Here is a 12,433-nt window from a genome sequence, read left to right on the forward strand (position 1 = left end):
TTACCATCCCCCCTAGACTGTCGGGCCAAAAGGGATTCGTAACAGCATGATCAGGTGGGTATTCATTCCACCGATTCTGTAAAAAAAAATCAAATAAAATGTCTTAAACGAAACGGGGAAAAATTACCAGAATTTGTCCAATAGAAACTCGTTTGCAACTGTTGGACGAATGATTACACCCTAGATAACCTAGGAGCAGGCAAGCATGTGCAAGGCGGTATTGAATGGGTCACTGTCGGTCCATGTGTCTGTCATCTCAAATTTTTCTCTCAACCTGTGTGCACCTATGTTGTAAACTTTCATTCAGGCTAGGTTGTAGCAACCTCGTGATGGGTATAGGGAAAATGTTATCATGCAGTAGCCTAAACCTATCGATGTTACATTGAATTGGGTGAATGGAATATGAATGACAGTCATCAAACATGCTGTAATAGAAAAAAGAATCGTCACCCGTCATCATAAACGACAGTGACCGCCACTGCTGTAAATCTGTCTTTGTCACAGCCTAAATGCCAATTCGAGGGGAGTAGGGACTAATACGAGGGGACTAATGCGAGTGTGGATTAAATCGACTTTAGTACATGCTGTCAAAAGGCTGCATTCTGCAATAATAGTGACGGGAGTAACAGCAATTTTTTTTTTGTTGCCATTGTACATAAAACGGCACTACCGTGCTGCTCCTTTTACAGTTTTATAAACTCAGCGAGAACATTCTCGTCTGCATTCAGCTACACTCTAATTTTGAGGGGTGTTTCTTTAAAACATGCATTCAATCCCCTTGATCCCTTACATAACTAGACCAATCATATGCTTCAATGTGCCGCTGTTCACTGTGCTGTTGCAAAACAGGACGGTAGAGGTTCCGCTCGTGATGTTAAATTGCAGGCGCCGATGCTCCGATTTCAAAACTATTTGGAGCACAGTTGAAAAGTTAACGCGTTGACTATACAGTTAACTAATTCGAAAAATACAAGCAGTACTTTTCAATGCGTGAGAAGAGGGTCAAATGTGTGTGTCCATCTGCCAATGTGTGAGAGTTGGCAGATCTGCATCCATCAATGAGCTTATGATGGGCGATTACGCCTGGCATAGAAAATGTGCTCTCTCATCAGGACACTATTGTTCAGAGGAGCTAGCCAACAACACAGCAAACACAATCACTTCAAACTGAAGCTGCAAACTAGCTGCATTTTGTTTCGTTCGACCTGTTTTCTATCGACCATTCTTTCCCTATAGTCATACAAATTATGCCAGCTGATTCATGATTTCACCTGGCTGAGAAAAGCTGCCCGCCTGTCATTCTCATCCTGACCCTTACACAGTTTATTACTATGGGACAGCTAGAGGTCGAATTTCAATACTGAAACAATGTTGCACATTTCAGTGAGACAGTAAGGTTTATACAAATATCCGCTATTGAAAACCAGTTGCTAGTCTAAGAGAAACCGGAGATAATGTCAAGATGATTTGTACAGCGGAGATCAAGTTGAGCAATTCATATAAATTGCCTGGCTGGGTTGACGAGACAGTGGATTGCGCAGTGAGATGGAACAGAGTAAATAGGCATTTCAAAGTCATAGCTTTAGCCGGTGGTAATTTGTGGAATAGACACAGGCTGGAATAAAGTTTCAACCAATAAACGTCCAAGATTAGACCCACCCATTGTATGCTGTTTGCATATCCCATAGCTACGTCCTGATGCTTTCCATATGTGATCTGTTGTGTACTGTAGGCTCAGGCAGACTGTCAGGAGTATGACATGAACCAGGTGCTCTGGCATTGTCTTCTCAGTTGGTACTGCGTACAAAACAATGTCCGCCAGCTCTCCCAAGTGGCACAGCACCTCAACATGCTGAGAGAGGAGCTGCAGAAAGACAACTGGTTGGTTTGGGCTGTGTATTGTAATCTTGTTCTCTCCAACAGTCAAACGTTTTCATTAGTGCAACATTACTCCTGACGTATCATTCTTCATAAATATATGAATGTTTATTTTATACCAGTATCAAGTCATAAATACTTGTGTAATCATTCAAATCAAAGTGTTTTATTGTAAATGAATACATTTTATTTAATCTTTTTTAAATCCAGGGTGGACTGTGCTTTGGGATTAATGGTTCTGGGTGAGGCTGCAAAGTCCAGCTTGTTGTGCCTTCAGATGTTGATGAGTCTCCACATCAACCCAAAGACAGAGCTGGATGGGATTATAGAAGAAAACGTAAAGCTATTAACTGCCATACATATTACGGGCTGGTTACCCAGACCAAGATTAAGCCTAGTCCTGGACTAAAAGTTATTTTAACCGGAGATTCTCCATTGAGCATTTTTTTAGCCCAGGTCTAGGCTAAATCTGGTTCTGGTAATGCCGGCCCATAATCCACACACTAAATTAACTTCTCTCTCTTTTCATTTCTTTCATTCGTGCTAAAAGTATGTCATTCTCTTTTCCAGGAAGGTATGTCTCAGAGTGGTTGCTGGCCATGGCAGTTGGAACACATCTATACCACTGTGTTAGCAGACATATGCCAGCATAGCAGCAATGCAGAGATACAGAAAACAGCTCTGCTGGGCAGTCAAACCCCTCCAGGATATCACAATACTGATGGACTGCTTAAACTTCTGAACCACTGTAAGTCCAGGAAGTGGCATGACGGATGGAGATAGTGGAATAACAAGCAAACAAACACTGAAATATGAGCATTGTACAAAAATAGCCACATTTGTTTTGGTTTTGGTTTGTGGGAGTTATAGAGTTTTCATCATCTTCAGATTTTATGCCTATATGACTTATTAGCCTAAACTTCCATTGCATACATTACAGTTTAAAGCAAGAGTACGATCCAATGAAACAGCTTGCGTTAGCCATTATCTTTACACCAAAAGTCTAAAGCAGTAATTCCCTATCCTGGTCTCCAGTTTGTCAGGGTTTTCACTGAGTGTGGTGTCATCTGCTCATTCGCTAGCTGGCGCCGAGGCCTGGCAGCTGCGCTACAGTGCTGTTCAGGCTTTGGTGTGCGTATGCCGAGGGCTCAGCGGAGCTGTGTTGCAGGAAGGGCTGAGGAATGTGGCCTGGATCACTCTGCAGGAACACCTGTGCCAAGAGACTGACCAGAGAGTCGGAGATGCCGCCCGGGTTATAGAGGTGCCGAGTTGTTTTTGATATCTCTTAAGGTGCAGATCTTTTCCTAGTCCGGTCACATGGTCAGGAAAAACTCTGGTCCTTATTCCTCTCAAATGTCAACTTACTCTCAAAGAAAAGAGATGTCTTTGACTTTTCATATACAACTGCTTTAGTATTGTTTAAAGCACAAACATATCTGCTTACCAGGTTGGAGCTGAATAACATCATTAGGAAAATCCTGAAAGTCCTGAAATTTGTCAGTCTATATATAGTATGGAAGATTCTGAAAACGAATATCAATTACCTGTAAACTGAGAGGATTCAGTCTTAAAATCCAAACAGAATCAGCAACTTGGCTTCTTATTCACACATGTATTGTTAGCTGAAATATAATTTGCATCAGAAAAAAATGTAAAACTGGTTCTTACTTGTGATCAAAACGAAGGGAACAAAGGCAGTTTTTGGTGATTTATGGATCCAATTAAAGATTAGCATATTTTATCATTACTGTGGTTATTACCATGGCATTGTTTAATACTCTGTCCAAGTTTTTGCAAATGAAATGCATAACTACTAAATGACTTAAACAAAAGTTAAGGCACTGCAATATATATGTGCTCTTTTATTTGTTTCCTAGGCTGAAATTAATGTTTCAGAGAGCAGTCTTCTCAGTGAGGGAGGGAAGCCATCATCATCTACCTCTGCTTCTAGCATACCTGCTAGTCTACCTGGCCAACTGATCACCTGGAGGTTAGCATGTACCCTCTCTCAGCTCTACCTCCCCCCCACGCCTCTCCAGCTCACCCCCCACACCAAGGCCAAGAAGGAACCACCACCTCCCTCCAACAGGCCTAGGCTGGAAGCCTGTCCTCCACTGCCTAAAGAAACAGTCCCTGGCCCTGCCAGTAAGACGCAGCATCCAACCAGACATCCAGAGGAATATCACAGTGCCCCGGGGTACAGGAAATAGATTTTGGCTAAATTGTTCTACGTTATGACTACAATACTTGATGTAACTATGGAAAAGAAGTGAAATGTAATTGATGTCATTACATTTATCCTAGAAAAAGTAAGAAACATCAAACTTACATGGACTTCAATGCACGTACAGATGTTGACTTGATGAGAGTTGTGGAGGACCAGGTGAGAGCATTACATTAAGGCATACATAAAAAGTGATTCACGCAAGGTATTACAAACCTGATACATGCAGATTACAATTATGAATGTCAATTTTGTATTGATAATGTCCCTTGCATAAATAGAGATGTGCCAATAACAAATCATAGAGTGTAATTAGAAATGAATGTCCTTTTCCAGTGTGTGTGATGTGTTCCTTATGGTGGCATTGTGCCTGGGGATATACTGTACCCTGATTGCTTTTTGAGGATGTTCTCTTGCTAAAAGCGTATTAGCCAACCCTTACTGTGCATGGTTTAGTATATTAGCAGTGTTAACTTAATCAAAGTCATTGTAATTTCTGATGATGGTTGAAAAATAACTATGGTTGGGACGGAAATTCAAGTCAATTGTATTTTCATTTCACTACAGTGGCAAAAAGAACTACAGATCAAAATGGCAGAGGAGGAAGATGCTGAACAAAATGAATTAGAGAAAGTACAAAAGGAAAAAGAGGAACAATTCAAAGAGATTATGAGGAGGCGGGTGGAGAAAGTCAAGAAGGACACCAAACCATATGAGCTGCCTGAATATCAACAAATGGGAGGTCAAATCTGAATCTGAAAGAGACATACATGACTTGTGCCATGCTCTTTGTTATAATACTGATCCAAAAACATTTTTACCATGGTGATTGCAGCTAGCATTATTTTGGAGGGAATAGTGTCTTACAACAAGTGCAAATTGTTTTATGCACTTTATTTCATTTAATTGGCCAAGGTAACTTGGGTTTCATCCTTTTTTAATCTCACATTATATTTACAGAAAGATAGAAAAAAAATTGACAAAATGTGACTCTTAGCGAGCAACATTGGTAGAAATTTGTGTGAACATTCCAAGTGAACTCGCAGTGCAGTTTCCCTTTACCTGCAAGTGATTGAATGGAACAAAACATCCGACTTGTGTGCTCTACCAAGAGGAGCTTCACAAAACGACAGTAGAGGTGGTGTAAGTGAGGACGTTGCACATCTCTGTTGAAGCAGTAGATATACTGCACTGAGGTTATCATAAGATGTGATAAAAAAAATAAAAAAATGTTGTAGCTGTGTAAAGCAACAAAAAATGTTTTATCACTCACCACAGTACATATACAGTGGGGAGAACAAGTATTTGATACACTGCCGATTTTGCAGGTTTTCCTACTTACAAAGCATGTAGAGGTCTGTCATTTTTATCAGAGGTACACTTCAACTGTGAGAGACGGAATCTAAAACAAAAATCCAGAAAATCACATTGTATGATTTTTAAGTAAATAATTTGCATTTATTTGATCACCTACAAGTATTTGATCACCTACCAACCAGTAAGAATTCTATCTCTCACAGACCTGTTAGTTTTTCTTTAAGAAGCCCTCCTGTTCTCCACTCATTACCTGTATTAACTGCACCTGTTTGAACTCGTTACCTCTATAAAAGACACCTGTCCACACACTCAATCAAACAGACTCCAACCTCTCCACAATGCCCAAGACCAGAGAGCTGTGTAAGGACATCAATAATAAATTGTAGACCTGCACAAGGCTGGGATGGGCTACAGGACAATAGCCAAGCAGCTTGGTGAGAAGGCAACAATTGTTGCTGCAATTATTAGAAAATGGATGAAGTTCAAGATGACAGTCAATCACCCTCGGTCTGGGGCTCCATGCAAGATCTCACCTCGTGGGGCATCAATGATCATGAGGAAGGTGAGGGATCAGCCCAGAACTACACAGCAGGACCTGGTCAATGACCTGAAGAGAGCTGGGATCACAGTCTCAAAGAAAACCATTAGTAACACAATACGCCGTCATGGATTAAAATCCTGCAGCGCACGCAAGGTCCCGCTGCTCAAGCCAGTGCATGTCCAGGCCTGTCTGAAGTTTGCCAATGACCATCTGGATGATCCAGAGGAAGAATGGGAGAAGGTCATGTGGTCTGATGAGACAAAAATAGAGCCTTTTGGTCTAAACTCCACTCACCGTGTTTGGAGGAATAAGAAGGATGAGTACAACCCCAAGAACACCATCCCAACCGTGAAGCATGATGGAGGTGGAAACATCATTCTTTGGGGATGCTTTTCTGCAAAGGGCACAGGATGACTGCACCGTATTGAGGGGAGGATCGATGGGGCCATGTATCGCGAGATCTTGGCCAACAACCTCCTTCCCTCAGTAAGAGCATTGAAGATGGATCGTGGCTGGGTCTTCCAGCATGACAACGACCCGAAACACACAGCCAGTGCAACTAAGGAGTGGCTCTGTAAGAAGCATCTCAAGGTCCTGGAGTGGCCTAGCCAGTCTCCAGACCTGAACCCAATAGAAAATCTTTGGAGGGAGCTGAAAGTCTGTATTGCCCAGCGACAGCCCCGAAACCTGAAGGATCTGTATGGAGGAGTGGGCCAAAATCCCTGGTGCAGTGTGTGCAAACCTGGTCAAGAACTACAGGAAATGTATGATCTCTGTAATTGCAAACAAACGTTTCTGTACCAAATATTAAGTTCTGCTTTTCTGATGTATCAAATACTTATGTCATGCAATAAAATGCAAATTAATTACTTAAAAATCATACAATGTGATTTTCAGGATTTTTGTTTTAGATTCGGTCTCTCATTGTTGAAGTGTACCTATGATAAAAATTACAGACCTCTACATGCTTTGTAAGTAGGAAAACCTGCAAAATCGGCAGTGTATCAAATACTTGTTCTCCCCACTGTATGAAGGTCACAATAACAGACCCATATCAATTAATGTACCACATGTCAATCTTGTGACGTCAACTATGAAATGCATTCATTTTGCATCGACAGCAAATTGTAAGTGACAATTTTCTCCCAAGACCAACATACAAAGATATGTACATAAGGCTCATTATAAAACTGCGAAATAAGGCACATTTCTTGCTCTTTGGAACGAACAACAAAACAAGATCTCACTTGCAATTAACAATTTATCACATATAAATGTTGACCGCTAAAAAAATATTGAATTAATATTTAGAATCAGTTGGCCTTCAAATCTTTTTTCAGGCACGCCAAGGACATGAAGCAATATTCACTATGATTGAAGCCATACCTCGGTATAAAGAAAACAAAGAATCACATTGTACAAAATCATATCTGTGGAAAAAGGAAATCTGAACATGTGGTCTTCCCAATAGAGTGAGTTCATGTGAAATTGCAACACAAACGTTCCCAACACATACAGAACCTGAGACTGCAGCATAACTAGGTATACTGGACTCAAACAATATAATATTGCACTTGTAGAATTAAGCTTAAGCAAGTTCCATTTACTTCTCCTCCTGCCTCTCTTTCCTTCTCCACCTCTCTCCTTCCTTCTCGTCCTCCCTCTCTTCTTCCTCTTTCCCTCCTTCTGTCTGTTCCAAGGATGTCCTATGCATTTCAGGCTTCTGCATAGCCTCGCTGACTATGTTTTTTCGGCACAGGAACAGAGGCCGGATGTTGGGCATGTTCCGTGGCGATCACCGACTCTCTGGCCAGCGCTCATGTCAGCTGCACACGGTATGTGCTGATCTCCATTGGCTTAAGGCTGATTTCCTCTTGGTTCGACCCTTTCTCAGGCGTGTGCATCAGAGTAAGAGACGCAGGGGTGATGCTCTGGAATTTCAGTTCAGAAAACAGCTTCTCCATGCGGATCTGTGAGAAAACCAATCCAAACATGAACAATGGCATTATACCCGCATGTTTGAATAGGAAAACCCATTATGAAAGGCGTTGATGGATAGGTTCAATAAAAAATATTGACACCGATGATCACGATGAAATACCCTTTCCTTTTAGAAGCTATTAATATAACTGGACACTTAACAGGCTTATTAAATATATTAAGATTAAGTGCCTGGGTCAACAGAGATTTCACCATCTACTCTGGCCATTTTCTAATAAACACACTCTTGGTCATAACAGCCTTGATTTTCCACTTGGAGAGAGATAAGTATTCACTTAAACTGATTATGGTTGCATTGTTACAGTTGTCATGACATTGGAAAAGGAGGAAATGTAATGAAAGGAATTTCCTTCCTCACTGCATATTTTCTGTGGCAAGTGACTCTTGAGCTTTTTTGCTGGAGGGGAAGTTAATTTCTGTAACACTACTAGCTGCTTGAATAAAGAGCATCGCGTGCAACCCTCAGGTTAAAATTCCCTTTAATCACTAATTAATAAAGTGTTTGATCACAACTTTCATTTGTGTGTGTGTGTGTGTATAACGTGTGTGTTCCTGTGTGTGCTAGTGTGCCGGCATGTGTGTGGCAGGCCTTACCTTCCCCTGCGTGGTGGCACACAGTAGCCCTGTGTTCCTATTCGAGAGGGCGCAGTCAAAGCCTTTTCTGTGCAGAATCAAAGCCGCCTCGTCCGACGGCCCACCCCCTTCCTCCTGTAGGACCAGTGAGAAACTTCAGTCCCCATAAAGACCCCTCCTGTTCTCCCCCCCCCCCCCCTTCAGCCTAAACACTGGGGCAATTATAGAGACCACCCTTTCACAGGTCAGCTGCATTTCCACAGCCATGTTCGAGGTGCTGCTTCTGCAACAGACCTGGGTTCAAATACGGTTCTACATAATTTCAAACACTTTATCAGTGCTTTATTGAGCTAGTCTGGATGAATGGACCAATAGAATAGTCTCAATACCGCAAACACCACCCCACCTATCTGGAATACCAGGCAAGAAAGATCAAAAGATTTTAAATAGTATTTGAACCCAGGTTCAGACTCTGAAACAGGGTTACTGCAGTCAATTTCATCCCCATTGCAGAAACAGTTTTTTTTGTTTTTACATCCACAGTTCCTGGCTGAGTATATGGAGATGCCACAGTGCATACTAAGTGTGTTAGTAGTAGGTAGTAGCGGCAGTGGTGTCATCATGTGAGTATTTGTATAAATGAGTACAAAAGCCCTCGTCGAAAACACATTCAACGATTCTGCCCGTCTCCTCTTTTGATTTGTTCTCAGAGTCAAATTGGATGTCCGAGCGTGCCTGTGCAATCGATAATCGAGCAAATTGGTCGGCAGATCCCCGGAACAATTAGCTCGATCTTTGACATGATAGACGGCGGTGTCATCAGAGTTGATGGGCCATGCAACAACACAGAGGAGATCATAGAAGACTTACAACATACAGATGTAGTGTATATTTACAGAGATTATATAAGGAAATGAATGGAGAGCCCCTTGGAGGAGTGCTGAGTGTGTGTTTTGTTCTAACAAGCAATTAAGCCAGTATTCCATACAGCCAGGGTAATCCATACAGTCAGGGATGCACTTAATCATATTAAAGACAATGACTATGAGAGCACAGCGGTGCACTCATCACTTTAGAAAACCTGGTAACTCTTTGTAAGGAGTTGCTCCTATGTAGTACCACTGTAAGTACTGTGTCAACAGCATTGTATTAACATGTTACATAGTAATTAATCGTTTGAATACAGTAGCAAATGACGTGAGCGTTTCTTTTTTGGGGAATAAGGAACGGGTTCATTCGAAAAATGTCCCGAACGCCATGAATATGCAAGTACAACGCAATGATTAAATCACTAGGTAACAACCTGTTAACGCAAGGTAAATGAAAACATTACTACACAGGTAAAAGAGCAACAGGATGTACGGCTTGTTGCGGCCTTATGCTCCACAGAGAGAAAAGAGAAGAAAGTATTATGTAGCAATACGAAAACCTTCACCTTGGACTGGATGGTGCGTAGGTTGACCAAGTGGACGTCACAGGGCAGTGATGAGGCCAGAGGGCTTAAGGGGGATAGAGACCGGGACTCTGCCTCCGTGCTCACAGCCATGGGGATCAGAGGGTGGTTCAGGTACAGCGACGACACGTGACTCAGCAGAGACGGGTAGCTGAGGGTAGAGAGTTTCTCCCCCTGGAAATATCAAAGCAGGGACATGGACGGGTTAGGGCAATACTCTGGTGCAAAAGTAACTGGGAAAAGAGAGGATTGATCATAATGTACTATAATGACAATGTTTGAACCTTAATCGTCTTAATCAAGTCTCCATTGTCAGTGAACCTCAGTAAACCTACAATAGAGCTACACTCTACAGTAACTACGAAAATGACAAAATTGCTTCAAATTCCTGGTATTAGTACCCCATCGGTCTTGGCCCTCTTCTCCAGTAGCAGGCGGAAGGAGCTGGCAGTAACTTTGTTGTCCAGGACGCCCTGGCCCATCCCGCGGTTATCATCCTGGTTCAGCCGACGGTCCATGATCACCTCCAATTGGCCTGGAGGGGAAAAGGTCAAAGTTGATCTATTTCAATATCACATTGCCTTCTGTTTACATAACAGAAATGTGTATATACATGTATTGCTTGGCAAGAAACAGCACGATAGAAACTGCACTCATTTTAAATCAAGTCATATCTCTCCTTCTTTTCACATCCTGGTGCCAAAATAGCAGATGACACTATGTACTGTACAGATGGTAATCTTAGAACCGAGCAGGGATGTCATCTTCCTGGACAATTAAAGTACTGATGCCCTCCTTCCAATAGACAACAGAAAACAAATCCCCAGGCCTTCACTCACCACTCTTGAGGCTGGCGGAGCCCAGGGACTGTGCGGTGAGGAGGGTCAGTCTGGTGCCGGGGTCCTGAAGGTAGGCCATACTGGTCATGGGGTAAAAGTTTGCCTGGAGGGGAAGTTTGGCCATGGTTTTTCTAGACTGGATCTGCAAGAAAATCACATCAAAGATGGTGGATAAATGAAGATGTCCCACTCATGCGCTGACCAGCTGGCAAGCATCTTCACTGACATTTTCAACCTCTCCCTGACCCAGTCGGTAATACCTACATGTTTCAAGCAGACCACCATAGTCCCTTTGCCCAAGAAAGCAAAGGTAACCTGCCTAAATGACTATCGCCCCGTAGTACTCACATCTTTATTCATGCAATGCTTTGAAAGGCTTGTCATGGCACTCATCAGCACCATCATCCCAGACACCCTGGACCCACTCCGAATCACATAACGCCCCAACAAATCCACAGATTATGCAATCTTTATTGAGCTCCACACTGCCCTTTCCCACCTGGACAAAAAGAATGCTGTTCATTGAAGACAGCTCAGCGTTCAATACTATAGTGCCCTCCAAGCTCATCACTAAGCTCACAACCCTGGGACTGAACAACTTCCTCTGCAACTGGATCCTAGACTTCCTAACGGGCCTCCCCCAGTTGGTGAGGGTAGGCCACAACACATCCACCTCAAGACGGGAGCCCCCAGGGGTGCATGCTTAGTCCCCTCCTGTACACCCATGACTGCGCAGCCGCGCACAACTCCAAAGCCATCATTAAGTTTCCTGACGACACGACAGACGACAATTAAATTTTTTAAATTTGACCTTTATTTAACTAGGCAAGTCAGTTAAGAACAAATTCTTATTTTCAATGACGGCCTAGGAACAGTGGGTTAACTGCCTGTTCAGGGGCAGAACGACAGATTTGTACCTTGTCAGCTCAGGGGTTTGAACTTGCAACCTTCCGGTTACTAGTCCAACGCTCTAACCACTAGGCTACCTACCCTGGCTGCATTACCGCTTGGTATGTCAACTGCTTGGCATTCGACCGCAAGGCGCTACAGAGGGTAGTGTGTACAGCAGAGCACATCACTGGGGCCGAACTCCCTGCCATTCAGGACCTCTATACCAGGCGGTGTCAGAGGAAGGCCCCAAAAATGGTCAAAAACTCCAGCCACACAAGTCATAGACTGTTCTCTCTGCTAGTGCACGGCAAACGGTACCGATGCATCAAGTTTGGAACCGACAGGACCCTGAACAGCTTCTACACCCAAGCCATAAGACTGCGAAATGGTTAGTTAAATAGTTAACCAAATAGCTACCTGGAGTATCTGCATTGACCCTTTTTGCACTAAGTCTTTTGACTCATTACATACGCTGTTGCTACTGTTTATTATCTGTCCTGTTGCCTAGTCACTTTAACCCTACCTATATGTACATGTTTACCTCAAGTAATTTGTACCCCTGCACATCGAATCGATTATGGTACTCTCTGTATATAGCCAAGTTATCGTTACTCATTGTGTATTTATTTATTGTGTTATCATTTTTCCCCCTGTAATTTACATTTTTTCTCTCTGCATTGTTGGGAAGGGCCCGTAAGTAAGGATTTCACTGTTAG

At 42.7% G+C, this 12,433-nt stretch overlaps 2 protein-coding genes across 4 annotated transcripts in view; one reads left to right on the forward strand and one right to left on the reverse strand.

The window, feature by feature from the left end:
• Positions 1 to 5,324, forward strand: part of tmem232 (transmembrane protein 232) — a 19,908-nt gene extending 14,584 nt beyond the window's left edge. For both annotated transcript variants that reach the window (XM_020457465.2, XM_020457466.2), the window contains exons 7-13: positions 1,733 to 1,881; positions 2,089 to 2,215; positions 2,449 to 2,626; positions 2,961 to 3,139; positions 3,756 to 4,075; positions 4,183 to 4,261; positions 4,670 to 5,324. In XM_020457465.2, the coding sequence (XP_020313054.1) occupies positions 1,733 to 1,881; positions 2,089 to 2,215; positions 2,449 to 2,626; positions 2,961 to 3,139; positions 3,756 to 4,075; positions 4,183 to 4,261; positions 4,670 to 4,855 (1,218 nt within the window). In that variant the 3' untranslated portion in view covers positions 4,856 to 5,324. The remainder of the gene's footprint in view (positions 1 to 1,732; positions 1,882 to 2,088; positions 2,216 to 2,448; positions 2,627 to 2,960; positions 3,140 to 3,755; positions 4,076 to 4,182; positions 4,262 to 4,669) is intronic.
• Positions 4,634 to 12,433, reverse strand: part of man2a1 (mannosidase, alpha, class 2A, member 1) — a 71,916-nt gene continuing 64,116 nt past the window's right edge. The window contains exons 18-22 of one of the 2 annotated variants that reach the window (XM_020457462.2): positions 10,827 to 10,968; positions 10,389 to 10,522; positions 9,970 to 10,161; positions 8,556 to 8,669; positions 4,634 to 7,930 (exon numbers count right to left, since the gene is read on the reverse strand). In XM_020457462.2, coding sequence (XP_020313051.2) covers positions 7,778 to 7,930; positions 8,556 to 8,669; positions 9,970 to 10,161; positions 10,389 to 10,522; positions 10,827 to 10,968 — 735 coding nt within the window. In that variant the 3' untranslated portion in view covers positions 4,634 to 7,777. The remainder of the gene's footprint in view (positions 7,931 to 8,555; positions 8,670 to 9,969; positions 10,162 to 10,388; positions 10,523 to 10,826; positions 10,969 to 12,433) is intronic. The other variant, XM_031803115.1, reaches the window with a different exon arrangement.

Source organism: Oncorhynchus kisutch, linkage group LG23 (genome assembly GCF_002021735.2).
Source record: "Oncorhynchus kisutch isolate 150728-3 linkage group LG23, Okis_V2, whole genome shotgun sequence".
NCBI classification, from domain to species: domain Eukaryota; kingdom Metazoa; phylum Chordata; class Actinopteri; order Salmoniformes; family Salmonidae; genus Oncorhynchus; species Oncorhynchus kisutch.